The sequence below is a fragment of the Balaenoptera ricei genome, chromosome 17, assembly GCF_028023285.1.
Source record: "Balaenoptera ricei isolate mBalRic1 chromosome 17, mBalRic1.hap2, whole genome shotgun sequence".
NCBI classification, from domain to species: Eukaryota; Metazoa; Chordata; class Mammalia; order Artiodactyla; family Balaenopteridae; genus Balaenoptera; species Balaenoptera ricei.
The window spans coordinates 45,909,090-45,937,013 of NC_082655.1; the positions used below are offsets into that span (position 1 = coordinate 45,909,090).

Below are 27,924 nucleotides of genomic sequence, written 5' to 3' on the forward strand. Positions count from 1 at the left end.
TATTTGTGTGTGGATAATTTTCTGCCTTTACTTTATGCTTGCCTTTACCAGTGAGCTTTCCCATTTCATAATTTTCTTGTTTCTAGTTGTGAGCTTTTCTTTTCTGCCTAGGGAAGTTCCTTTAGCTTTTGTTGTAAAATTCGTTTTGGTGGTGCTGAATTCTTTTAACTTTGTTTGTCTGTAAAGCTTTTGATTTCTCTGTCAAATCTGAATGAGACCCTTGCTGGGTAGAGTGTTCTTGGTTGTAGGTTTTTCCCCTTTCATCACTTTAAATATATCATGCCACTCCCTTCTGGCCTGTAGTGTTTTCACTGAAAAATAAGCTGATAGTCTTTTGGTGATTCCCTTGTATGATATTTATTGCTTTTCCCTTGTTGCTTTTAATATTTTCTCTTTATCTGTAACTTTTATCAGTTCAGTTATTATGTGTCTTGGTGTGTTCCTCCTTGGGTTAATCCTGTATGGGACTCTCTGTGGTTTTATGGACTTGGGTTCCTGTTTCCTGTCCTATGTTAGGGAAGTTTTCAGCTATTATCTCATCAAATATTTTCTCAGGCCCATTGTCTCTGTCTTTTCCTTCTGGGACCTCAATATTGCAAGTGTTGGTACATTTGATGTTGCCCCAGAGATCTCTTAAACTGTCTTTATTTCTTTATTCTGTTCCACAGCAGTGATTTCCACCATTCTGTCTTCCAGCTCACTTGTCTGTTCTTCTGCCTCATTTATTCTGCTATTGATTCTTTCTGGTGTGTTTTTCATTTTTGATTTCTTCAACTCTGTTTGGTTGTTCTTTATATTTTCTAACTCTTTGTTAAAAAGTTCTTGTAAGTTCTTGCTTGAGCATCCGTTCTTTTCCTGAGTTCTTGGATCATCTTTACTATCATTACTCTGAACTCTTTCTTGGGTAGCTCTAGAGATAGTTTGCCTATCTCTACTTCACTTAGTTGTTCTTCTGGGGTTTTATCTTGTTTCTTTGTCTGGAACATATTCCTCTGTCTTCTCATTTTGTCTAAAATTCTATTTGTATTTTTATGTATGTGGAAGGTTAGTTATGTTTCTCAACCTTGGAGAAGTGACCATCTGTAGGGGATTTCCTGTGTGTCCCAGTAGTACAGTCCCCTCTCATCACAGAGGGCTAGGGACCAGCTGGTCCCAGGGTAGATTCTGACCTGTGTTTGTAGACTCAGTTCCACTGGCTGCTGGATTGTGGTTTCTTGCTTCTGGTGTCTGCCTCCTTGTGGGTGAGGCTGGTCTAGAGGCTTATGCAGGCTTCCTGGTGGGTGGGGCCAGTGCCTGCCCACTGGTGGGTGGAGCTGGGTCTTGGCTTTCTGATGGGTAGGGCCGTATCAGGGGGTGTGTCTAGAGGCAGCTGTGTGCTCAGGAATTCTTTAGGCAGCCTGTTTGCTGATGGGTGAAGCTGTGTTCCCACCCTGTTTGGCCTGAGACATACCAACACTGGAGCCTACAGGCTGTTGGGTGGGACCAGGACTTGATGCCAAAATGTTGGCCTCTAGGAGAGCTCACGCCAATGAAATGTCCCCTGGTAACACTGTCACCAGTGTTGTTGTCCCCAGAGTGAGCCACAGCCACCCTCCCACCTCCCCAGAATACCCTTCAAGACCAGCAGGTGGGTCTGCCCCAGGCTCCTATGAAGTCATTGCTTTTACCCTGGCTACCAGTGCACACAGGACCTTGTATGCACCCTCTAAGAGTGGAGTCTCTTTTTCTGAGTCTCCAAAGTCTCTGCAGGAGTCCTATGGAGCTCCTGCAATCAAGTCCTGCTGGCCTTCAAAGCCAAATGGTCTGAGGGCTCCCCCTCCAATGCCAGACCCCTAGGCTGTGGAGCCTGATGTGGGGCTTAGAACTCTCACTACTATGGGAGAACTTCTGTGATATAATTGTTCTCCAGTTTGTGGGCCGCACACCTGGGGGGGTATGGAATTTGATTGTATCAGGAGTGCACCCCTTCTACTGTCTTATTTTGGTTCTTCTTATGTCTTTGGATGTAAAATATCTTTTTTAGTAGGTTCCAGTCTTCTTAATCAATGGTTGTTCAGCAGTTAGTTGTGATTTTGGTTTGCTCACGAGAAGAAGTAAGCTGAAGGCCCTTCTACTCTGCCATCTTGGACAGGAATTGAAAAATTCTGCAGTTTTGCATGACACATACTGTTGGTTATACAGTTAAGCACACAAGCCCTGGAGTCAGACTGCTGGGATTCAGATTCAGATTCTTTCCTTTAACCTCTATGTGATTGACAGCTAATGTCTCTATTTTCATGGAATTTATACCTCCTCTTTCACCCTTAGTCTAGCTTCAGGGACCGTGTGCAGAGGACTTGCACCTAATGAATTAGATTTGTTTGGATTAGAGTTCCCAGCTCAGAGCTGCTCCTGATATCTGGAATTTGCATGCTGGGCCATTGGCAGTTCACCCTGCAATTTTATTTTATGGAGATGGCTCCTTTCTTTAAACTTCATAAACTAACCTTTGCTAGCTTTGAACTTTTCTTCTACAGTTTTGTCACCTCTTAGCCTTCATAGAATTGAATAGAGTTAGGGTCTTGCTCTGGATTAGGCTTTGGCTTAAGGGAATGTTGTATCTGGTTTGATCGTATATCTGCATATCTGCAATATGACCGTTTTGCTTTCTTATCATTTGTATGTTTACTGGAGTAGCGCTTTTAGTTTCCTTTGAGAACTTTTCCTTTGCATTTACAACTTGGCTATTTTGTGCAAGAGGCTTAGCTTTTGGCCTGTCTCAGCTTTGGACAAGCCTTCCTCACTAAGTTTAATCATTTCTAGCTTTTGATTTAAAGCGAGAGATGTGCGAATCTTTCTTTCACTTCAATACTTAGAGGCCATTGTAGGGTTATTAACTGGCCTAATTTCAATATTGTTGTGTCTCAGGGAATAGGGAGACCCAAGGAGAGGGAGAGAGAAGGGGTCACTAGGTGGAGCAGTCGGAACAGATACAACATTCATCGATTAAGTTTGCTGTCTTATATGGGCAAAATTTGTGGCACTCCAAAACAATCACAGTACTAACATGAAAGTTCACTGATCACAGATCAACATAACAAATATTATAATAATGAAGAAGATTCCAAAATTGTGAGAGTTACCAAAATTGTGACACAGAGACACAAGGTGAGCAAATGCTATTTGAAAAATGATGCTGATAGACTTGCTTGATGCAAGATTGCCACAAACCTTCAATTTGTAAAATAGCACAGTATCTGCAAAGCACAATAAAGCACAGCACAGTAAAATGAGGTATGTCTGTATAAAAATAAATCTTGTCATTTGCCAAACACACATTTACTTAATGGTAAAATATGAATACAGAGAAATTAAGACAAATTCTGGTTCTTGATACTTTAGATTATATAGGAATACATTCTGGATGTTTGTGAATTTTAGATTGTCAGATTCTATTTATAATATAGTTTAATAAATTGCAGATGGCTTATTGCTAACTTATATGTATTTCTACCAAGGTTATTTACTTAAAGTTCTTAAATCTTAAAAAAAAATATGTTGCAGACTTACAGAAAGTTAGAAAAATAATAGTACATAGTATAGAGAATTCCCATGTGGGCCCCTCACCCACATTCCACAAACATTGACATTTTGCCAAAGTAGCTTTCTCTCTCTTTCTAAATAAATATTTTTTTCAGAACCTTTTAAGGTAATTGTGGACATGGTGCTCTTCTACCCCTAAACATTTTAGTGTAAATTTCCTAAAATTTAGTGTAAACTTTCCAAAAAAAAAAAAAGGACATTCACTTATACAATCACAGTACAGTTATCAAATTCAGGAAATTAACATTGATACAATACTGTTATTTAATCTTTTGACTTAATTCATGTTTGCCCAATTGTTCCATTAAAAAAAAAATCTGGTCCAGGAGTCAATTAAGAATTACATGTTGCATTTGATTATCATGTTTCTTTAATCTGCCTTAATCTGAAATTTAGTCTTTGTCTTCTATTGCCTTGACAGTTTTGAAGAGTACAGGTAAGATATTTTGTAGACTGTTCCTCATTTGGGTTTGTCTGATGTTATCTTGTGATTAAATTCAGGTTATACATTTTGGCAAGCATGCCACAGGAGTGGTGTTCTAGTCCTCTCAGTGCATCAGAGCTTATTTGCTTTAACAAGCTTAAGTCCTAGTAATGAGAGGAGTGTTTTCTTTGGTTTTATTTATTCTAGCTTTTAAATTTACTGTAAAGTTAAAGAAAAAGGAAATGCTAGCATTAGGAACTATAATAAGTTTTTTTTTAAGCTAAAAGATGCCATAAAATTAATCACTTGTATTCTAGTGAGTAAAGTTTAAGAAAAATTCAGATTTCTGATAAACTCCTCTTTCCCTACTATTCTTTTTGAGCTTGCTTTTCTCAGACATGTGCAAGAACCCTCAGTGAATGTTTGCCCCTGGCCAGGCAGATAAATGACCTTGTCTTGTGAACTTTAAATGGAAAACAACTCCAGGCCAATACAAACTAATTTTGAAATATGCCCTTCATAATTAAATCTCTACAGTCCCCCAAATTTTATAGAGTGTTTACCAACATTTGAGCTATTTAAAATCACCTATGATTCATCATTAATTATTAGAGAAAGGCAAATCTAAACTACAATGAGGTACCACCTCACACCGGTCAGGATGGCCATCATTAAAAAGTCTACAAATAATAAATGCTAGAGAGAGTGTGGAGGAAAAGGAACCCTCCTACACTGTTGGTGAGAACGTAATATGGTGCAGCCACTATGGAAAACAGTATGGAGGTTCCCCAAAAAACTAAAAACAGAGTTACCATATGATTCAGCAATCCTACTCTTGGGCATATACCCAGAAAAGACTTTAGTTCGAAAAGGTACATGCACCTCTATGTTCATAGCAGCACTATTTACAATAACCAAGACATGGAAACAACCTAAGTGTCCATTGACAGATGAATGGATAAAGAAAATGTGGTATATATATAATATATATATATTATATATATATGTATGTATAATATATATATATGTATATACAATGGAATATTACTCAGCCATTGAAAAGAATGAAATAATGCCATTTGTAGCAATATGGATGCAACTAGAGATTATCATACTAAGTGAAGTAAGTCAGAAAGAGAAAGACAAATACCATATGCTATCACTTATATGTGGAATCTAAAATATGATACTATCTATGAAACAGAAACAGACTCACAGACATAGAGAACAGACCTGTGGCTGCCAAGGGGCAGAGGGATTGGTGAGGGAAGGATTGGGAGGTTGGGACTAGCAGATGCAAACTATTATATATAGAATGGATAAACAACAAGGTCCTATTTTATAGCACAGGGAACTATATTCAATATCCTGTGATAAACCATAATGGAAAAGAATATGAAAAAGAATATGTATATGTATAACCGAGTCATTTTGCTGTACAGCAGAAATTAACACGGCATTGTAAATCAACAATACTTCAATAAAATTTAAAAAATCACTTACGATGCACTTTTCCTTAATGTGTACTTTGGTAGCGCTATGGGGAGCCTTAGATTTTAAGAATCATTTCCATTTTATATACAAACAAGTTTTGGCAATCTGTACTTTAGTTAATTTGCTGTGTTTATATTTTCTTCTCTTATCTAGCCAATCAAAAACCCCCCAACAGGGAAGAAGTATGTTAGATGCCCTTGTAATTGTCTCCTCATTTGTAAGGACACATCACGGCGAATAGGATGTCCAAGACCCAACTGGTAAGACATAAAGATTCATTCATTCATTCATTTGTTCATTCAACAAGTACTTATTAAAGATTCATTATGTGGCAGGTTCTGTTCTAAACAGTCTTTCTCCTCAAAGTAATTATACAAACTACAGTATTTTTTTCTTTGTTAAAGGAATAATACTGCTTAGTTTGAAATTAATGGTTACAGTTATTTGTTTGTTTGGTTTTTTTATTTGCTGTTATTTTTATTTCCAGCTTATAGATGAGAAATCTGAAGCTCTGAGAGAGAAAATAAATAGTTCAAATCAGTGCTTTTCACACTTTTTAAACTTTTGGCTCTGATGCCAAGTGTAAAATACATTTTATTTTACAACCGAAAATTCATATGTATTCATATACATACGTACATACACACACTCATATATTTGAAACAAAAGTTTCACAAAGGAAATTTACTTTTGCTATATGCAGTGCACTTAGATTTTTTCGTATTTTACTTACTCTGTTTCTGTCTATTTATCTTTTTTTTTCTTTCTTTTTTTTTAAACATATTTATTGGAGTATAATTGCTTTACAATGGTGTGTTAGTTTCTGCTTTATAACAAAGTGAATCAGCTATACATATACATATATTCCCATATCTCTTCCCTCTTGCTTCTGCCTCCCTCCCACACTCCCTATTCCACCCCTCTAGGTGGTCACAAAGCACCGAGCTGATCTCCCTGTGCTATGCGGCTGCTTCCCACTAGCCATCTATTTTACATTTGGTAGTGTATATATGTCCATGCCAATCTCTCACTTTCTCCCAGCTTACCCTTCACCCTCCCCGTGTCCTCAAGTCCATTCTCTAGTAGGTCTGCGTCTATTCCTGTCTTGCCCTAGGTTCTTCATGACCATTTTTTTTTTTTTTAGATTCCGTATATATGTGTTAGCATACAGTATTTGTTTTTCTCTTTCTGACTTAACTTCAATCTGTATGACAGACTCTAGGTCCATCCACCTCATTACAAATAACTCAATTTCGTTTCTTTTTATGGCTGAGCAATATTCCATTGAATATATGTGCCACATCTTCTTTACCCATTCATCTGTTGATGGACACTTAGGTTGCTTCCATGTCCTGGCTATTGTAAATACAGCTGCAATGAACATTGTGGTACATGTCTCTTTTTGAATTATGGTTTTCTCAGGGTATATGTCCAGTAGGGGGATTGCTGGGTCATATGGTAGTTCTATTTTTAGTTTTTTAAGGAACCTCCATACTGTTCTCCATAGTGGCTGTATCAATTTACATTCCCACCAACAGTATAAGAGGGTTCCCTTTTCTCCACACCCTCTCCAGCATTTATTGTTTGTAGATTTTTTGATGATGGCCATTCTGTCCGGTGTGAGATGATATCTCATTGTAGTTTTGATTTGTATTTGTCTAATGATTAATGATCTTGAGCATTCTTTCATGTGTTTGTTGGAAATCTGTATGTCTTTGGAGAAATGTCTGTTTAGGTCTTCTGTCCATTTTTGGATTGGGTTGTTTGTTTTTTTTGATAATGAGCTGCTTGTAAATCTTGGAGATTAATCCTTTGTCAGTTGCTTCATTTGCAAATATTTTCTCCCATTCTGAGGGTTGTCTTTTGGTCTTGTTTATGGTTTCCTTTGCTGTGCAAAAGCTTTTAAGTTTCATTAGGTCCCATTTGTTTGTGTTTTTATTTCCATTTCTCTAGGAGGTGGGTCAAAAAGGATCTTGCTGTGATTTATGTCATGGAGTGTTCTGCCTGTGTTTTCCTCTAAGAGTTTGAGAGTGTTTGGCCTTACATTTAGGTCTTTAATCCATTTTGAGTTTATTTTTGTGTATGGTGTTAGGGAGTGTTCTAATTTCATTCTTTTACATGTAGCTGTCCAGTTTTCCCAGCACCACTTATTGAAGAGGCTGTCTTTTCTCCATTGTATATTCTTGCCTCCTTTATCAAAGATAAGGTGACCATATGTGCGTGGGTATATCTCTGGGCTTTCTATCCTGTTCCATTGATCTATGTTTCTGTTTTTGTGCCAGTACCATACTGTCTTGATTACTATAGCTTTGTAGTGTAGCCCGAAGTCTGGGAGCCTGATTCCTCCAGCTCCGTTTTTCTTTCTCAAGATTGCTTTTTCTATTCGGGGTCTTTTGTGTTTCCATAAATATTGTGAAATTTTTTTCTTCCAGTTTTGTGAAAAATGCCATTGGTAGTTTGATAGGGATTGCACTGAATCTGTACATTGCTTTGGGTAATATAGTCATTTTCAGAATGTTGATTCTTCCAATCCAAAAACATGGTATATCTCTCCATCTATTTGTATCATCTTTAATTTCTTTCATCAGTGTTTTATAATTTTCTGCATACAAGCCTTTTGTCTCTTTAGGTAGGTTTATTCCTAGGTATTTTATTCTTTGTGTTGCAGTGGTAAATGGGAGTGTTTTCTTAGTTTCACTTTCAGATTTTTCATCATTAGTGTATAGGAATGCAAGATTTCTGTGCATTAATTTTGTATCCTGCTACTTTACCAAATTCATTGATCAGCTCTAGTAGTTTTCTGGTAGCATCTTTAGGATTCTTTATGTATAGTATCATGTCATCTGCACACAGTGACAGCTTTACTTCTTCTTTTCCAATTTGGATTCCTTTTATTTCTTTTTCTTCTCTGATTGCTGTGGCTAAAACTTCCAAAACTATGTTGAATAATAGAGGTGAGAGTGGGCAACCTTGTCTTATTCCTGATCTTAGTGGAAATGGTTTCAGTTTTTCACCATTGAGGATGATGTTGGCTGTGGGTTTGTCATATATGGCCTTTATTATGCTGCAGTAAGTTCCCTCTATGCCTACTTTCTGGAGGGTTTTTATCATAAATGGGTGTTGAATTTTTCGAAAGCTTTCTCTGCATCGATTGAAAGGATCATATGGTTTTTCTCCTTCAATTTGTTAATATTGTGTATCACATTGATTGATTTGCATATATTGAAGAATCCTTGAATTCCTGGGATAAACCCCACTTAATCATGGTGTATGATCCTTTTAATATGGTGCTGGATTCTGTTTGCTAGTATTTTGTTGAGGATTTTTTCATCTATGTTCATCAGTGATATTGGCCTCTAGTTTTCTTTCTTTGTGACATCTTTGTCTGGTTTTGTTATCTGGGTGGTGGTGGCCTCATACAATGAGTTTGGGAGTATTCCTCCCTCTTCTATATTTTGGAAAAGTTTGAGAAAGACAGGTGTTAACTCTTCTCTAAATCTTTGATAGAATTCGCCTTTGAAGGCATCTGGTCCTGGACTTTTGTTTATTGGAAGATTTTTAATCACAGTTTCAATTCAGTGCTTGTGATTGGTCTGTTTATATTTTCTATTTCTTCCTGGTTTAGCCTCAGAAGGTTGTGTGTTTGTAAGAATTTGTCCATTTCTTCCAGGTTGTCCATTTTATTGGCATATAGTTGCTTGTAATAATCTCTCATGATCCTTTGTATTTCTACTGTGTCAGTTTTTACTTCTCCTTTTTGATTTCTAATTCTATTGATTTGCGTCTTCTCCCTTTTTTTCTTGATGTGTCTGACTAATGGTTTATCAATTTAGTTTATCTTGTCAAAGAACCAGCTTTTAGTTTTATTGATCTTTGCTATCATTTCCTTCATTTCTTTTTCATTTATTTCTGATCTGATCTATGTCATTTCTTTCCTTCTGCTAACTTTTGGGTTTTTTTGTTCTTCTTTCTCTAATTGTTTTAGGTGTAAGGTTAGGTTGTTTATTTGAGATGTTTCTTGTTTCTTAAGGTAGGATTGTATTGCTATAAACTTCCTTCTTAGAACTGCTTTTGCTCCATCCCATAGGTTTTGGCTTGTCGTGTTTTCATTGTCATTTGTTTCTAGGTATTTTTGATCTCCTCTTTGATTTCTTCAGTGATCTCTTGGTTATGAAGTAGTGTATTGCTTAGCCTCCATGTGTTTGTATTTTTTACAGATTTTTTCCTGTAATTGATATCTAGTCTCATAGTGATGTGGTCAGAAAAGAAACTTGATACGATTTCAATTTTCTTAAATTTACCAAACGTTGATTTGTGATGCAAGATATGATCTATCCTGGAGAATGTTCCATGAGCACTTGAGAAGAAAGTGTATTCTGTTGTTTTTGGATGGAATGTCCTAAAAGTATCAATTAAGTCCATCTTGTTTAATGTGTCATTTAAAGCTTGTGTTTCCTTATTTATTTTGATTTTGGATGATCTGTCCAATGGTGAAAGTGGGGTGTTAAAGTCCCCTACTATATTGTGTTACTGTTGATTTCCCCTTCTACAGCTGTTAGCATTTGCCTTATGTATTGAGGTGTTCCTATCTTGGGTGCATAAATATTTACAATTGTGATATCTTCTTCTTGGATTGATCTTTGATCATTATGAAGTGTTCTTCTTTGTCTCTTGTAATAGTCTTTATTTTAAAGTCTATTTTGTCTGATATGAGAATTGCTACTCTAGCTTTGTTTTGATTTCCATTTGCATGGAATATCTTTGTCCATCCCCTCACTTTCAGTCTGTATGTGTCCTTAAGTCTGAATTGGGTCTCTTGTAGACCGCATATATATGGGTCTTATTTTTTTATGTATTCATCCAGTCTATGTCTCTTGGTGGGAGCATTTAATACATTTACATTTAAGGTAATTATTGATATGTATGTTCCTATTACCATTTTCTTAATTGTTTTGAGTTTGCTCGTGTAGGTCTTATCCTTCTGTTGTGTTTCTTGCCTAAAGAAGTTCCTTTAGCATTTGTTGTGAAGCTGGTTTGGTGGTGTTGAATTCTCTTAGCTTTTGCTTGTTTGTAAAGATTTTAATTTCTCCATCAAATCTGAATGAGATCCTTGCTGTGTAGAATAATCTTAGTTGTACATTTTTCCCTTTCATCACTTTAAATATGTCTTGTCACTCCCTTCTGGCTTGCAGAGCTTCTGCTGAAAGAGCAGCTGTTAACCTTATGGGGATTCCCTTGTATGTTATTTGTTGTTTTTCCTTTGTTGCTTTTAATCTTTTTTGTTTGTATGTAATTTTTGATTGTTTGACTAATATGTGTCTTGGCATCTTTCTCCTTGAATTTATCCTGTATGGGACTCTCTGTGCTTCCAGGACTTGATTAACTATTTCCTTTCCCATATTAGGGAAGTTTTCAACTATAATCTCTTCAAATATTTTCTCAGTCCCTTTCTTCTTCTCTTCTTCTTCTGGGACCCCTATAATTCGAATGTTGGTGCATTTAATGTTGTCCCAGAGGTCTATGAGACTGTCCTCAATTCTTTTCCTTATTTTTTCTTTATTCTGCTCTGCAGTAGTTATTTCCACTATTTTTTCTTCCAGGTCACTTATCCGTTCTTCTGCCTCAGTTATTCTGCTATTGATCCCTTCTAGAGTATTTTTAGTTTCATTTATTGTGTTGTTCATCATTGTTTGTTTGGTCTTTAGTTCTTCTAGGTCCTTGTTAAATGTTTCTTGCATTTTGTCTCTTCTATTTCCAAGATTTTAGATCATCTTTACTATCATTATTCTGAATTCTTTTTCAGGTAGACTGCCTATTTCCTCTTCATTTGTTAGGTCTGGTGGGTTTGTACCTTGCTCCTTCATCTACTCTGTGTTTCCCTGTCTTCTCATTTTGCTTAAGTTACTGCGTTTGGGGTCTCCCTTTCGCAGGCTGCAGGTTCATATTTCCCATTGTTTTTGGTGTCTGCCCCAAGTGGGTAAGGTTGGTTCAGTGTGTTGTGTAGGCTTCCTGGTGGAGGGAATAGCACCTGTGTTCTGGTGGATGAGGCTGGATCTTGTCTTTCTGGTGGGCAGGTCCACATCTGGTGGTGTGTTTTGGGGTGTCTGTGACCTTATTATGATTTTTGGCAGCCTCTCTGCTCATGGGTGGGGTTGTGTTCCTATCTTGCTATTTGTTTGGCATAAGGTGTCCAGCACTGTAGCTTGCTGGTCATTGAGTGGAGCTGGGTCTTGGCATTGAGATGGACATCCGTGAGAGATTTTCCCTGTTTGATATTACTTGGAGCTGGGTGGTCTCTGGTGGACCAATGTCCTGAACTTGGCTCTCCCAACTCAGAGGCACTGCCCTGATGCCTGGCCAGAGCACCAAGAGCCTATTATCCACACAGCTCATAATAAAAGGGAGAAAAAAAGAAAGAAAGAAAGAAAAAGGTCGAATAAAATGAAATAAAATAAAATAAAGTTATTAAAATTTAAAAAGTATTTTAAAAATTTAAAAAGTAATAAAAAATAAAGAAGGAAGAGAGCAACCAAACCAAAAAACAAATCCACTAATGATAACAATTGCTAAAAACTACACTAAAAAAAGAAAAGAAAAAAAAAGAAAAATGGAGAGACAGAACCCTAGGACTTATGATAAAAGCAGAGCTATACAGACAAAATCACTCACAGGAGCATAAACATACAGACTCACAAGAAGTGAAAAACGGAAAAAAAAATATATATATATATCGTTTCTCCCAATGTCCACCTCCTCACTTTGGTGTGATTCATTGTCTATTCAGGTATTCCACAGATGCAGGGTACATCAAGTTGACTGTCGAGATTTAATTTGCTGCTCCTGATGCTGCTGGGAGAGATTTCCCTTTCTCTTCTTTGTATGCACAGCTCCTGGTCTTCAGCTTCTGAGTGTAGGTCACCTGAGGGCATTTATTCTTCGCTCAGACAGGACGGTGTTAAAGGAGCAGCTGATTCAGGGGCTCTGGCTCACTCAGGCCAGGGGAGGGAGGGGTATGGAATGTGGGGTGAGCCTTTGGTGGCAGAGGCCGGCATGACGTTGCAGTAGCCTGAGGCATGCCATGTGTTCTCCCGGGGAAGTTATCCCTGAGTCACAGGACCCTGGCAGTGGCGGGCTGCACAGGCTCCCAGGAGGGGAGGTGTAGATAGTGACCTGTGCTTGCACACAGGCTTCTTGGTGGATGCAGCAGTAGCCTTAGCGTCTCATGCCCGTCTCTGGGGTTCGTGCTGATAGCCGTGACTCACGCTCGTCTCTGGAGCTCCTTTAAGTGTCGCTCTTAATTCCTTCTCCTCATGCACCACAAAACAAAGAGGCAAGAACAAGTCTCTTGCCTCTTCAGTAGCTCCAGACCTTTTCCCAGACTCCCTCCTGGCTAGCTGTGGCACACTAGCCCCCTTCAGGCTGTGTTCATGCAGCCAACCCCAGTCCTCTCCCTGGGATCTGACCGAAGCTGGTGAGTGCTGGTCGGCACCAGTCCTCTGTGTGGAAATCTCTCCACTTTGCCCTCTGAACCCCTGTTGCTGCGCTCTCCTCTATGTCTCTGAAGCTCCCCCCTCCGCCACCCACAGTCTCCATCCACGAAGGGTCTTCCTAGTGTGTGGAAACCTTTCCTCCTTTACAGCTCTCTCCCACTGGTGCAGGTCCTGTCCCTATTCTTTTGTCTCTATTTTTTCTTTTTTCTTTTGCCCTACCCAGGTATGTGGGGAGTTTCTTGCGTTTTGGGATGTCTGAGGTCTTCTGCCAGCGTTCAGTATGTGTTCTGTAGGGGTTGTTCCACATGTAGATGTATTTCTGATGTATTTGCGGGGAGGAAGGTGATCTCTACGTCTTGCTCTTCCGCCATCTTGAATCCCCTCTGGTTACAGTTATTTGTAAACTAATATTCTTGAATAAGCAATGAAAGTTTTCCTGAGGTTACATAACTACTTAATAGATTGTAATAAATCAGTGACTCATTGTGTTTTATTAAAAATAACCAATTAGTTTATCTTTGATATATTTCATCTTAAGTTGGAAGTGTTTTAGTAATCATTGTATACTTTAAATTGTGTTATTATACTAGTCTTTGCTGAGTATAAGCTATGCAATAAATTCTGTAGTCATGTACCTCTGCCAAATGACGTATGGAAGTGCCCAGATAGGAGTATATCAAAACCTTAACTGTGTTTTGTTTCTGTGTTTTCTGTCTTTTTGACTGTTATGTGAATCATTTGCAACCCCATCTGATGGTAACCTGGGAAACAGAAAGGAAAGGAGCCTACCATTGTCCTTTCTGTCCAACTCCAATTAAAGAGACATTAAGGATTACCAGCCTACCGAGAGAAATTTGGTTCTGACTCAGCACTTTGGTACATTCATGGCACACATATATCTGTTAATGTACAATATTTTAACTTATTTAGTCTTTTACTCAAGTTGTCTTCCTAGATAGGATAAGATAAGATAAGGAATGATAAGATTTGAACTTATAAGAACTTGGAAACAGTAGTTAAATGGTTCCCAAGGTGATTTGATTAGGTCCAATTCCAACTAATCTTTTTGCTTTTGAAATATTGACTATTGCTGTTTTCTGTGATTTTGGCTCTAAAGGCTGACATTTAATTCACTTAATTTATAAAACGAGTATAACCTATTTTCAATGTTATATTCCATGTTTTTGGCCCCACAGTGTAGGTTTTGCTCTCAGTCCATTTGTGGGATAATGAAGTTGTTTCCTTTCTGTTTCCACAGTAGACGCATAATTAACCTTGGCCCAGTAATGCTTATTTCTGAAGAACAGCCAGCTCAACCTGCATTGCCAGTCCAACCAGAAGGTACAAGAGTCGTGTGTGGGCACTGTGGAAACACGTTCTTGGTACGTAACAAGACATTTGTGACAGGGACATCAATCTGTAAATGTAGGTCTTGATCACACAGATTTGACCACTGCTCATAGTCTTATAGTTTTGTCCGAGTGCAAATTGATCAAAAGATTAAAATAGAGCCTTTTTTAGAAAGCCAGTTAATCAGAGCTGCAACTAGGATGTACTGCATTGTTTGTGAATTACATATAAGGTGCATCCCCTGACTGATTCATTTGCAAAAAGGGCCTCTCTGGGTAGGCTAATAACAAACAAGAACCCTGTCCTCCAGGCAGAGCAACTTGGGTATCCTGGCTTAGTGAGCAACTGAATCTACCTCCTACCCTCATCTCCTCAGCAGAGCGCAAAATGCACACTCATGCAGTGGCCTTGTTTCATGGTTCTGGATTCAAGAAATATTCTCATTATAATTTATCAAATTTTTTCTGATTTTTATATATGAAACTTGGAGTAATGGGAATTAACTGTGGTATCTGTAATTAGATAAATTATTGGATAAAAAATATAGTATAAGTAGTTTGACATGAACAAAAGTTATAGGAGTTCTTGTTTTACTACTTTTAACTTTAACCCTAAGCTTGATTTTTAAATGTTAATTTCATAATGACTTACCCCATCAGGAAGAATAAGAACAGGTTTTCTTTTGTTATTTAGCATCCAAAGGAGACAAAAGATTTTCCTTAGAACCTAAGTACTAAAGGAATCTTCCAGAGTGTAGGCATGGGGAGAGCTGAGGTTGCAGTGGTTTATAAACAAGACCTGCTGTCACTAAGGGATGAATGAGCTTAAGAAAGTGTAGACTGTTTGCTCTTTTTCCCTTCTAATTTTTATTTTTGATAAAGTAATTCATGTATAATAATTTCAAATGTCAAATAGGACTGTAAAGCTTAAAGGGAAAATAGTGGTCATCTCTTTACCTAACACAACCCCAATTTTCATCCCCCAAATACTTTCAACTCTTTCAGCTGCTCTTCTGGTATGTACTTCCATGTGTTTAAATTGTTTGCTTATTTTTTTCTTCTTGATTAAGCAGTTTTAGATATTACCTATTACTTTGTAAAACGCAGGTTGAAGATTTAGTACTCTTACCACCCTGCCTGCTCTCATAGTCCTTTCTCCACTTTCATACTCCCAGTAGAGTTATAATATTTTATATGATTAATACTTAGTCTTTACATTTTTTATGATTAAGTAAATTATGTTCACAGCTGAGCCAAGTAATATGTTACATTCCTCTCCTGTATGGCTCTTAAATTTTTCTTGGATTTGTTAATAATTGCCCCTCCCCCTTTTAAATTTGTTTTAATTTTTTATGTACAAATCACTAGCTCTTCTCATATTCTTTCATAGAACTACAGAATTCCTGTCAATATAGTCAAATGGGTCAGGGAATCTATTATTTAGACTTCCTCCTACACAGCTGTCATCCTGTGACTTCCCTTCACCTTATCCTAGGAATTCCTATTACCTCTTTCCTGTGTTGGATCCTCTGCCATCCTTACAGTTCTTGGTTTATTACTTTATTTTGTTGGAGCACATCCTCTCTTAGCTTTCTGAGAAAAGATGCAGAGAAATAAATTTGAACCCTTTTACTTCTTAAACAGTTTTTAATCTAACCCTATCTTCACGTTATAATTTGTCCAGATGTAGAATTATAGGTTGCCAGTTCTTTCCTCAGAAATTTGAGGACTTTGCTCCACTGTTGATGTGAAGATCAACTGCTGTTGTGGCTCCTGACCCTTTCCATGTGACCTATTTTTCTCTCTTTATTTTCTCTTATTTTCCTCTTTCCTCTTTCATTTCTCCAAGGTTCTGAAATAGTATTAGAATGTGCCTTAGGGAGGATCTTTTTGACCTCATTGTCTGGGTACTCAGTGAATCCTTTTATAGTCCACTCCATTTTCTTTCTTCCATCTTTCTACAACCCCTAAGATTAGATCACCTGAATTGACATACACACTCTCTCTTTCTCTCTCATTTTTTTTAAACATATTTTTCAGTTTTGGCTTTTTCTTTTGCTTACAGGGAAATTTCCTCATCTATATCTTCTAAACTTAATTAAAATTTTAAATTTCAGATGATCTAAATTAATTTTTAATTTCTAAGAGTTGTCCTGTGTTCTCTGATTAATTTTTCTTTTTTCTAAATCACATTCTCTTCTTTTTTTTTTTTTTAAAGGAACTCCTTTATTTATTATTTATTTTTTATTTATTTTTGGCTGTGTTGGGTCTTCATTTCTGTGTGAGGGCTTTCTCTAGTTGCGGCAAGTGGGGGCCACTCTTCATCGCGGTGCACGGGCCTCTCACTATCGCGGCCTTTCTTGTGGATCACAGGCTCCAGATGCGCAGGCTCAGTAATTGTGGCTCACGGGCCTAGTTGCTCCATGGCATGTGGGATCTTCCCAGACCAGGGCTCGAACCCATGTCCCCTACATTGGCAGGCAGATTCTCAACCACTGCGCCACCAGGGAAGCCCACATTCTCTTCTTTATGGCATCTTTCTGAAGCTATTAATTATATGTTTTCTTAGGTATTATTCTTCTTTATGCCTTGTCTCTCTTTTCTCTCCATTGTTTCTATTTGTTTTTCTTTTCTGATAGAGGTTTTAATGAGAAGCTCATTTATATATGAGAGCAAGTTACTGATTGGAATCTCTAAGTATGCAGCAGGGGCTAAACATTTTCTCCTTCCTTCCTTCCTTCCTCCCTCCCTCCCTTCCCTCCCTCTCTCCCTTTTTCCTTTCTTCTTCTCTCTCTTCCTCCTCCTCATCTTTCTTCTTTCTCTTCTCATTTTTCTCTTTTCTTGAAGAACTGCCAACTATTAGTATCAATAAGTCTTTTTTTTTTTAGGGCAAGTTTCTCTGGGGAATAATCCTCTGACCTCTTGTAAGAGGTATATCTGGGAGACAGCATTCTAGGAGCTAAGAAAGGATTATAAGGATGAAGGTCTCATCTACTGTTCAGAATGTAGACTTATTTAACTCCTTTGTTTTTAGAATGGTGTTTTATTCTTGCCTTCTCCTGTGCCTGGTGTTCCTAAGTTCACAGTCCTTCTAGTTCAGTTTCTTTGAGAGAATAAATCACTCTTCTCTTGCATGTGTTGGGGAGGGAGGGATTTTTGGTTTTGTCATATGGAGGGAAGAGTCTAGAACTGATACTCCTGTTTTTATCACTACCCCTAACTCCCATCTTTGAAAGCACCTTGTAGTCCCAAGGTCTGAACTATTTTGTAGTTCTTCAGTTGAATCAGCCTGCTTTTCATTGGATATCTCTCTTTAAGCAATCAGGTTTCAGCATCCCTTTCAGTGTGTTACCAAGTCTCCATCAGCTTTCCATTGTCTGAAAATTCAAGGTCATTTCTCTTCAGATTCTATTTGTCCTTATGGTATTATACATTTGTAAATACAATTTACTGTCATTTTAGTCAGGTTTGGAAAAGGAAATAAAAATGCATGCATTTGTCCAATTTATTACATTTAACCAGACTTTCTATGATTTTTCTGATCTACTAGGATAAGATAAATCTTCTTCCTTGCATTTATATTTTATTGATTAAGTCAGTGACCAAGTACATCAATTAGGGGATATATTTGGTGGGGATAGTGAAAAGATTTCTTTTTTAAAAATTTCTTTTTAAAAATTCACTATTGAGAATTAGGTTTGGATTTGGGTCATGGCCATATTAAAACCTGACTATGTGATGCTGGGCAAGTTATGTAACTTTGCCAAATTCTGGTTTCCTCATCTGAAAATGGGGAGAATATTTGCATCCTCACAAGATTTCTGAGAACAGTAGTAAAGACATTTGTCCAAAATTTGTGACAGTGGAAGCTGGCCTTGTGGCTGACAGGGTCTTGGTGCACCTGCTGGGTGTCAGATCTGTGTCTCTGAGGTGGGAGAGCCACATTCAGGACATTGGTCCACCAGAGACTTTCCGGTTCCATGTAATATCAAATGGCAAGAACTCTCCCAGAGATCTCCATCTCAACACTAAGACCCAGCTGCACTCAACAACCAGCAAGCTATAGTGCTGGACGTCCTATGCCAAACAACTAGCAAGACAGGAACACAACCCCACCCATTAGCAGAGAGGCTGCCAAAAATCATAATAAGGTCACAGACACCCCAAAACACACCACAAGATGCGGTCCTGCCACCAGAAAGACAAGATCCAGCCTCATCCACCAGAACACAGGCACCAGTCCCCTCCACCAGGAAGCCTACACAACCCACTGAACCAACCTTATCCACTGGAGGCCGACACCAAAAGCAACAGGAACTACGAACCTGCAGCCTGCAAAAAGGAGACCCAAACACAGTAAGTTAAGCAAAATGAGAAGACAGAGGAAAACACAGCAGATGAAGGAGCAAGGTAAAAACCCACCAGACCAAACAAATGAAGAGGAAATATGTAGTCTACCTGAAAAAGAATTCAGAGTAAGGATAGTAAAGATGATCCAAAATCTTTGAAATAGAATGGAGAAAATACAAGAAACTGAGGCAGAAGAACGGATAAGTGACCTGGAAGATAAAATAGCGGAAATAACTACTACAGAGCAGAATAAAGAAAAAAAGAATGAAAAGAATTGAGGACAGTCTCAGAGACCTCTGGGACAACATTAAATGCACCAACATTTGAATTATAGGGGTCCCAGAAGAAGAAGAGAAAAAGAAAGGGACTGAGAAAATATTTGAAGAGATTATAGTTGAAAACTTCCTTAATATGGGAAATGAAATAGCCAATCAAGTCCAGGAAGAGCAGACAGTGCCATACAGGATAAATCCAAGGAGAAACATGCCAAGACAAATATTAATCAAGCTATCAAAAATTAAATACAAAGAAAAAATATTAAAAGCAGCAAGGGAAAAACAACAAATGACTTACAAGGGAATCCCATAAGGTTAACAGCTGATCTTTCAGCAGAAACTCTGCAAGCCACAAGGTTGTGGCAGGACATATTTAAAGTGATGAAAGGAGAATAAAATACCTAGGAATAAACCTACCTAAGGAGACAAAAGACCTGTATGCAGAAAACTATAAGACACTGATGAAAGAAATTAAAGATGATACAAACAGATAGAGAGATATACCATATTCTTGGATTGGAAGAATCAACATTGTGAAAATGACTCTACCACCCAAAGCAATATACAGATTCAATGCAATCCCTATCAAACTATCAATGGCATTTTTCACAGAACTAGAACAAAAAATTTCACAATTTGTATGGAAACACAAAAGACCCAGAATAGCCAAAGCAAACTTGAGAAAAACATGGAGCTGGAGGAATCAGGCTCCTGGACTTCAGACTATACTAAAGCTACAGTAATCAAGACAGTATGGTACTGGCACAAAAACAGAAATATAGATCAATGGAACAGGATAGAAAGCCCAGAGATAAACCCACGCACATATGGTCACCTTATCTTTGATAAGGAGACAAGAATATACGATGGAGAAAAGATAGCCTCTTCAATAAGTGGTGCTGGGAAAAATGGACAGCTACATGGTAAGAGAATGAAATTAGACGCTCCTTAACACCATACACAAAAATAAACTCATAATGGATTAAAGACCTAAATGTAAGGCCAGTCACTATAGAAATCTTATAGGCAAACACAGGCAGAACACTCTATGACATAAATCACAGCAAGGTCCTTTTTGAACTATCTCTTAGAGAAATGGAAATAAAAACAAAAATAAACAAATGGGACCTAATGAAACTTAAATGCTTTTGCACAGCAAAGGAAAACATAAACAAGGTGAAAAAACAACCCTCAGAATGGGAAAAATATTTACAAATGAAGCAATTGACAAAGGATTAATCTCCAAAATTTACAAGCAGCTCATGCAGCTCAATATCAAGAAAACAAACAACCCAATCCAAAAATGGGCAGAAGACCTAAACAGACATTTCTCCAAAGAAGACATACAGATGGCCAACAAACACATGATAGGATGCTCAACATCAGTAATCATTAGAGAAATGCAAATCAAAACTACAGTGAGGTATCACCTCACACCATTCAGAATGGCCATCATCAAAAAACCTAAAAACAATAAATGTTGGAGAGAGTGTGGAGAAAAGGGAACCCTCTTGCACTGTTGGTGGGAATGTAAATTGATACAGACACTATGGAGAACAGTATAGAGGTTCCTTAAAAAACTAAAAATAGAACTACCATACGACCCAGCAATTCCACTACTGGGCATATACCCTGAGAAAACTATAATTCATAAAGTGTCATGTACCACAATGTTCATTGCAGCTCTATTTACAATAGCCAGGACATGGAAGCAACCTAAGTGTCGACAGATGAATGGATAAATAAGATGTGGCACATATATACAATGGAATATTACTCAGGCATAAAAAGAAATGAAATTGAGTTATTTGTAGTGAGGTGGATGGACCTAGAGTCTGTCATGCAGAGTGACGTAAGTCAGAAAGAGAAAAACAAATACTGTATGCTAACACATATATATGGAATCTAAAAAAAAAAAAAAAATTGATTGTGAAGAACCTAGGGGCAGGAAAGGAAGAAAGACACAGACGTAGAGAGTGGACTTGAGGACACGGGGAGTGGGAAGGGTAAGCTGGGACGAAGAGAGTGGCATGGACATATATACACTACCAAATGTAAAATAGATAGCTAGTGGAAAGCAGCCACATAGGACAGGGGTTTAGCTCAGTGCTTTGTGACCACCTAGGGGGGTGGGATAGAGAGGGTGGGAGGGAGACACAAGATGGAAGAGGTATGGGGATATATGTATATATATAGCTAATTCACTTTGTTATAAAGCAGAAACTAACACACCATTGTAAAGCAATTATACTCCAATAAAGGTGTTTAAAAATAAATAAATAAATAAAAGGAAAGTATTTAGATGTTAAAAAAAGAAAAAGAAATCACTATTGATTTACTATAGGATTACTCCCTCTGTATGTATTGATATATATGAAATTAACTGACTAATTTAAATATAAATAAAATATATTTACTATCCTTTTCTTTCTTATATGCAAGCATATTTAGTTTGAAATATCATTTAAAAATCTTCAAAATAGATTTTTTCAGTTTACTTCAGTGAGTTCCCTTCCACAATTACCTTGCATTTGCATTTTTGCCCAGTTATGTTTTATATTCCAAATCCTTGGCATGGATAGTCCTTGTAAGACACATTATAAGTGAGCTGATTTCATTTTTTCAAAAATATATATTGAGCGTATACCAGATACTGGGCTACATGCTGGGGAAACAGGAAGTCCCTGCCCTCATGGGATTTTTCCAGTCTAATAGGAGAAAGACAATTAAAACAAGAATTATATGAAATCTAGTTAGGCTAAAGCAGAGAAATACAGAGTGTTCTTAGTGTACATAAGGAAGCATCTAGCCTAGAGGAAGTGACATCCTAAGAGTAATGGAAAGCTAAAGCAGAGCTTTATAATTAATTCTGTGTATATGGATGCTATGTCTATAATAGATTGCATATGGGCAAGCCTGAAGAAACACAAGACCAGATATTTAGGTTTTATTATTCAGAAAAGTGATGATGATGGTCATGAATAGCATAAAGAATTTGAGAGAGAATTGGCCATACTGATATTAGTGTAGACAAGGGAATGAGGAAAAAAGTAAAATTAAAAACAACTGTTACAAAGGTTTAGATTTAATTTTTTGAAATCATCTGGAAGTGAATTCTAGAGAATGATCCAAGTTGAGAGGTTAGATAGATGTGTGTAACATGGTTTTTATTAAAATTTATGCATTTATATATTTTCTCCACAGAAGAAAATTACTAAAGTAATTTGCAAGTCAGAAATGAACTTCTAAAAGTAAGCTCCTTCTTACTTAATATTCAGTGCAGGCACGTGAATCATATTAGCATAGTAATTATGATTTTAAAACTTTAAGTTTTTGGCAGGAAAGGGTGTTTTGGATTAACATATGGTATTTAAAGATTATTTCAAAATTTCCAGAAAACAAGGTTTTTGGTGACTAGAACAGAGTACATACATTTAGGGTGGCTATTACCTTGGAGAGTTTCAGACTAATGAGAGATACTGAGTGTTACAAAAAATAAACAGACCTGGAAACTCTTAGTTTTGACTAGAGAACTTCACCTTATCCTTGTTATTATGCTGATCCAAGTAATCTTATATCCTTTGTAGTATTCTTTGCCCTTCAAGTTTTTAACTAATAGGATAATTCATCTACTTATTCCATACTTTGTTTCAGCCTTGGCTTACAAGGTCCAAAAGCAATTGAGAAAAGTTACAAAGTCCAATAGCATTGAAAAATAAAATATGGAATGGTCAGGGAGAATGAAAAATAGGACAGAAATATGATGAAGTCGTGCATAAGTATATAAGTATGCATAATATTTATTCCTGTGCAGTTGTTAAAATTTTACTGAATGTTAGCTATGAGCCTTCTATGGTTAATGAAAAGAGGAAAACATAATCTATTACAACAGGGGTCCCCAACTCCCAGGCCATGGACTGATAGTCATCTGTGGCCTGTTAGGAACTGGGCCTTACAGCAGGAAGTGAGCAGCAGGTGAGCGAGCGAAGCTTCATCTGTATTTACATCTGCTCCCCATTGCTCGCATTACTGCCTGAGCTCTGCGTCCTGTCAGATCAGCAGCAGCATTAGATTCTCATGGGAGTGCAAACCCTACTATGAACTGCGCACGTGAGGGATCTGGGTTGCGCGTTCCTTATGAGAATCTAATGCCTGATGATCTGAGGTGGAGCTAAGGCGGCGATGCTAGTGCTGGGGAGTGGCTGCAAATACAGATTATCATTAGCAGAGAGGTTTGACGGCACAAAGATCATAATAAATCAATTGCTTGCAGACTCATATCAAAACCCTATCAGTGAGTGGCGAGTGACAATTAAGCTGCATTTGGTGGCAGGCTTTATAGTGGCAAGTGAGTTGATGTACTTCAGTTGTACAGCTGCATCTAATGGCAGGCTTTAAGTCAGAATCCGACACTTATTTTAGTTCGCGCATGGCCCGCCCATTATTTTGTCTACCACTTCCATCCGCGCCTCTTTCCCACACTGCGCACTTGTCTCAGTCACAGTTTTGATAAGCCCACAAGCTAACCCTAGCCAAAATGAGTAAAAAATAAACGTTGCTGGAGAGCTTCTTTGAAAAGGGGGAGAGACCCAATGATTAGACAGCAGAAGACTCTAAGACTCTAAGACTGCTAACGAAAAGAAAGCTGCAGTTAAAAGAAAATACCAAGTGTCCTACTTAAATTATAGGTTCATTGTCACAGGTGATTCACATTCTGCAAGTCTGCCTTGTATAAAATGTGGCGACCGGCTAGCCAATGAAGCCATGAAACCTTCAAAACTGCTTCGCCACATGGAGACCAAGTACCCTGCATTAAAAGACAAGTCTTTGGAGTTTTTCAAAAGAAAAAAATGTGAACATGAAGAACAGAAGCAATTATTGAAGGCCACCACTTCATCAAATGTGTCTGCATTGAGAGCATCATTCTTAGTGGCTAACCGCATTGCTAAAGCTAAGAAGCCCTTTACTATTAGTGAAGAGTTGATCCTGCCTGCTGATAAGGATGTTTGTCATGAACTTTAAGAGAGGCTGCAGTTCAGAAGGTGATACGTGTTCCTCTTTCGGCTAATACCATAACTAGATGAATTAGCAGAGGATATTGAGGCACAATTGTCAAAGAGAATTAATGAGTCACCGTGGTATGCAATCCAGGTTGACGAGTCTACCGATGTTGACAACAAGGCAACAATGCTTGCTTTTGTGTGATATATTTTTCAGGAGGATGTGCATGAGTATATGTTATGTGCAATTTTGTTGCCAACCAACATCACAGCTGTAGAACTATTCAAATCTTTGAATGATTATATATCAGGAAAACTGAATTGGTCATTTTGTGTCGGGATATGCAGACGGAGCAGCTGCCGTGACTGGATGGCTTTCTGGTTTCACTACTCTGGTCAAGGAGGTCGCTTCTGAATGTGAGTCTACACACTGTGTCATCCATAGAGAAATGCTGGCTAGCTGAAAAATGTCACCTGAACTTAACAACGTTTTGCAGAATGTGATTAAAATTATCAACCACATTAAAGTACATGCTCTTAACTCACATCTGTTTGCGTGACTCTGTGAGGAGATGGACACAGAGCACACACATCTTCCCTTATACACAGAAGCGAGATGGCTTTCTAAAGGTAGATCACTGACCAGAGTTTCTGAGTTATGAGAGCCGCTCCAGAGATTTCTTTTAGAAAAACAGTCACCACTGGCCACACATTTCAGTGACACAGAATGGGTTGCAAAACTTGCTTACTTGTGTGACATATTCAACCTGCTCAATGAACTCAATCTGTCACTTCAGGGGAGAATGACAACTGTGTTCAATTCGGCAGATAAAGTGGCTACATTCAAAGCCAAACTGAAATTATGGGGGCGACAAGTGAACATTGGGGTTTTTGTCAAGTTTCAAACATTAGCAGAGATTTTGAAAGAGACTGAGCCAGGGCCTTCTTTTTCCCAGCTGGTGCATGATCACCTATCTCAAAATGATCAAAAGAGTTTGAGCATTACTTCCCAACCAGAAAAGACCCCTGAATTGGGAAGGAATGGATCTGCGACCCATTTGTGAATAAGCCAGGTGAATCAACTTTGTCCGTGCTAGAAGAGGATCAACTGCTTGAGACTGAGGATGACGGTGGCCTTAAAAGTATGTTTGAGACAACTTCAAATCTCCATACATTCTGGATTACAGTCAAGGCAGAATATCCTGAGATTGCCACAAAAGCACTGTAGAGCCTGCTTCCATTTCCAACATCCTGTCTTTGTGAAGCAGGGTTTTCTGCAGTGACAGCAACCAAAACGAGATTACAGAGTAGACTGGACATAAGCAACACACTTCCGGTGTCACTGTCTCCCATCAGCCCCCGATGGGACCATCTATTTGCAGTAAAACAAGCTCAGGGCTCCCACTGATTCTGCATTATGGTGAGTTGTATAATTATTTCATTATATATTACAATGTAATGATAATAGAAATAAAATGCACAATAAATATAATGTGCTTGAATCATACTGAAACCATCCCTTACCCCCTCCCCCCGGTCCATGGAAAAATTGTCTTCCATGAAACCGGTCCCTGGTGCCAAAAAGGTTGGGGACTGTTGTATTACAAGATATTTGTGAAGTTTTCGTAAAAGTTCACATAGGAGCTTTTACTGGAATACTGAGACCTATGAGAGAATTATTCCCATGGATTAAGATAAAACAACACTATAATGGACTGTGTCCTCAACAATATTCTTTATTTATAATAACATAATACAATGTAATATAATATCACTGTTCTAATGCTAAAATTAAATTTACTAGGAATTCACACTATTCACAGTATTCATTTAACAGCCTGGCTGGAACCATGGATAATGTTGAGAAAAGCTAGATTTGTGCTTTCCAAAGTGTATTCATCAGAACACTCATTTTATAGGATAATAAAAAGTGTTATGCCAGTAAAGAGTTCCAGGATCGTTGGGAATTTCTAAGATTAAAAAATCAAGCAGAATTTTTATAGTTATATTCTTTAGCACTTTTATTATGTAATATGTTAAAATAATAATAATTAAATGATGTTAAATGATTAAATAATAATTAACTTAATTATTATAATTAAATTAATTAAACTTAATTTCTTATAATAAATAAATAATGTTAAAGTCCAAGAGGAAGTTTTATGTAGTATTTGCAAACAATTTTGAGGGGATTGTCTAGCCAGACCAATGTTTTAGGAGACATTGTTTAGAAAATAATTTTCCAGAAGAATAAAGGTAATACAAGCTAGTCCTCCATGAATGTAAAGAAGTTTCTTAAGACAACTGAACAACAGAGAGTTTAATATTGCATCTATGTGGGGCAGGTATTCACTGTTGTTGTTGAAAGGCAGGTCCACATTCTGTGTAGGGTTGACATTTTCCAATAAAATCTACAATATGTGCCTGAATAATAGATGATGGCTCAAACTTTGCCCTGAAGTGGGCCAGTGTAGTACCTTCAGACAGGTTCAGATTTTCTTCACTAGTTCATAGGGTTCTATGGTTTGGTGGCTTAGCAGAGAGTGGCAGCAGTTTTAACCTGAACATACTTTAAAATAATCACACCAGTTGCCTATTGTATCCATTAAAAAATAAAACCTAGTAGGGTACTATCAAATGACTAGTTTTAGCAGTATAACTTTCTTACATGCCTTCTAAAATCAATTTAAAAATATACCTCAGGGAAACTAAGTTTATCTGTTATACAGAATGATTAGAAATAAGCCAAATATTGGAAGACCTCTACTAAAAATAATTGGGTTTTAGAGAAGTTGCTTTTAATCGTTCTGATAGAAAATATCTATTTTTCACAATAACCAAAATATGGAAACAGCACAAATGTCCACAATGGATAAATGGATAAAAAAGATGTGGTACATATATACACAATGGAATATTATTCAGCCATGGGAAAGGAGGATATCCTACCATTTGTAACAACATAGAGGGACCTTGAGCACATTTTGCTAAGGGAGATGAGTCAGTCAGAGAAAGATGAGTACTGTATGATACCCCTTATATCTAGAATAGAAAAAATTCAAACCTGTGAAAAACAGGAAAATGGTGGCTACCAGAGAATGGGAGGTGGAGGATAAGATTGATAGTACAAACTTGTAACAATAAATAAGTCACAGGGATCTAATGCACAGAATAATGAATAGAGACAATAATATTGTACTATAATTATGTAATTGATAAATATCACTACAGAGGCAACCATGTTACAAGATATATATATATCAAAGTAATAGACTATATACATTAAATTTGTACAGTGTTACATATCAAATTTATTCAATTAAAAAAACAGGAAAAATTAGATTTTTTTTTCTATTGACACTTCAAGGTTTGGTAGTAAAATTTTAAGAGTGCAGAGGCTGCATTTTAGACAAGAGAATAGTAGTAAATCCTTTCAAAATCCCAGGTATTTGCATCCATTCAAATAGATTATGACAAAATTATTTCTAATAATAAATATTTTTCTATTCTTAGTTTGCTGCATTTAAGTGAGTACTTACAGATAACAACAAAACCAGATGTGTTAGGTTGCTGGCTGTATAACTTACTAATCATACAATAGAGTCTTAGTTGTTTGTTAGTAATAATTGAATTTATCATATATAATCTGTGCTAAAATGATAAAATTGGACTAAATAATCTCCCGTAGGTTGGTCATCTAAAATTCTAGATTTTCTGTGCCAGTGTGTTAGCCTTCAAGCTTGGATTTTGAGTTACTCTTCTCTTAAGGGTTTCATAATTGCTTCCTCAGCCACTTTGCTTCTCTTAACAATGAAAAACTTGTTTGTTATTTATGAATAAAATTTGAAATGGCATTACAAGTTCAACAACTATCCTAAAACTAATTTCAAAAACATGAAAAAGTACTTAGTAAGATTTCTGTATTCTTCACTTCTTAATGTTCTATGCCAATTTCTGTAG

General features: G+C 37.3%; 1 protein-coding gene across 1 annotated transcript in view; it reads left to right on the forward strand.

Moving 5' to 3' along the window:
- Positions 1-27,924, forward strand: part of PIP4P2 (phosphatidylinositol-4,5-bisphosphate 4-phosphatase 2) — an 86,853-nt gene that overhangs the window by 38,006 nt on the left and 20,923 nt on the right. The window contains exons 3-4 of the mRNA XM_059901797.1: positions 5,654-5,760; positions 14,249-14,372. Coding sequence (XP_059757780.1) covers positions 5,654-5,760; positions 14,249-14,372 — 231 coding nt within the window. The remainder of the gene's footprint in view (positions 1-5,653; positions 5,761-14,248; positions 14,373-27,924) is intronic.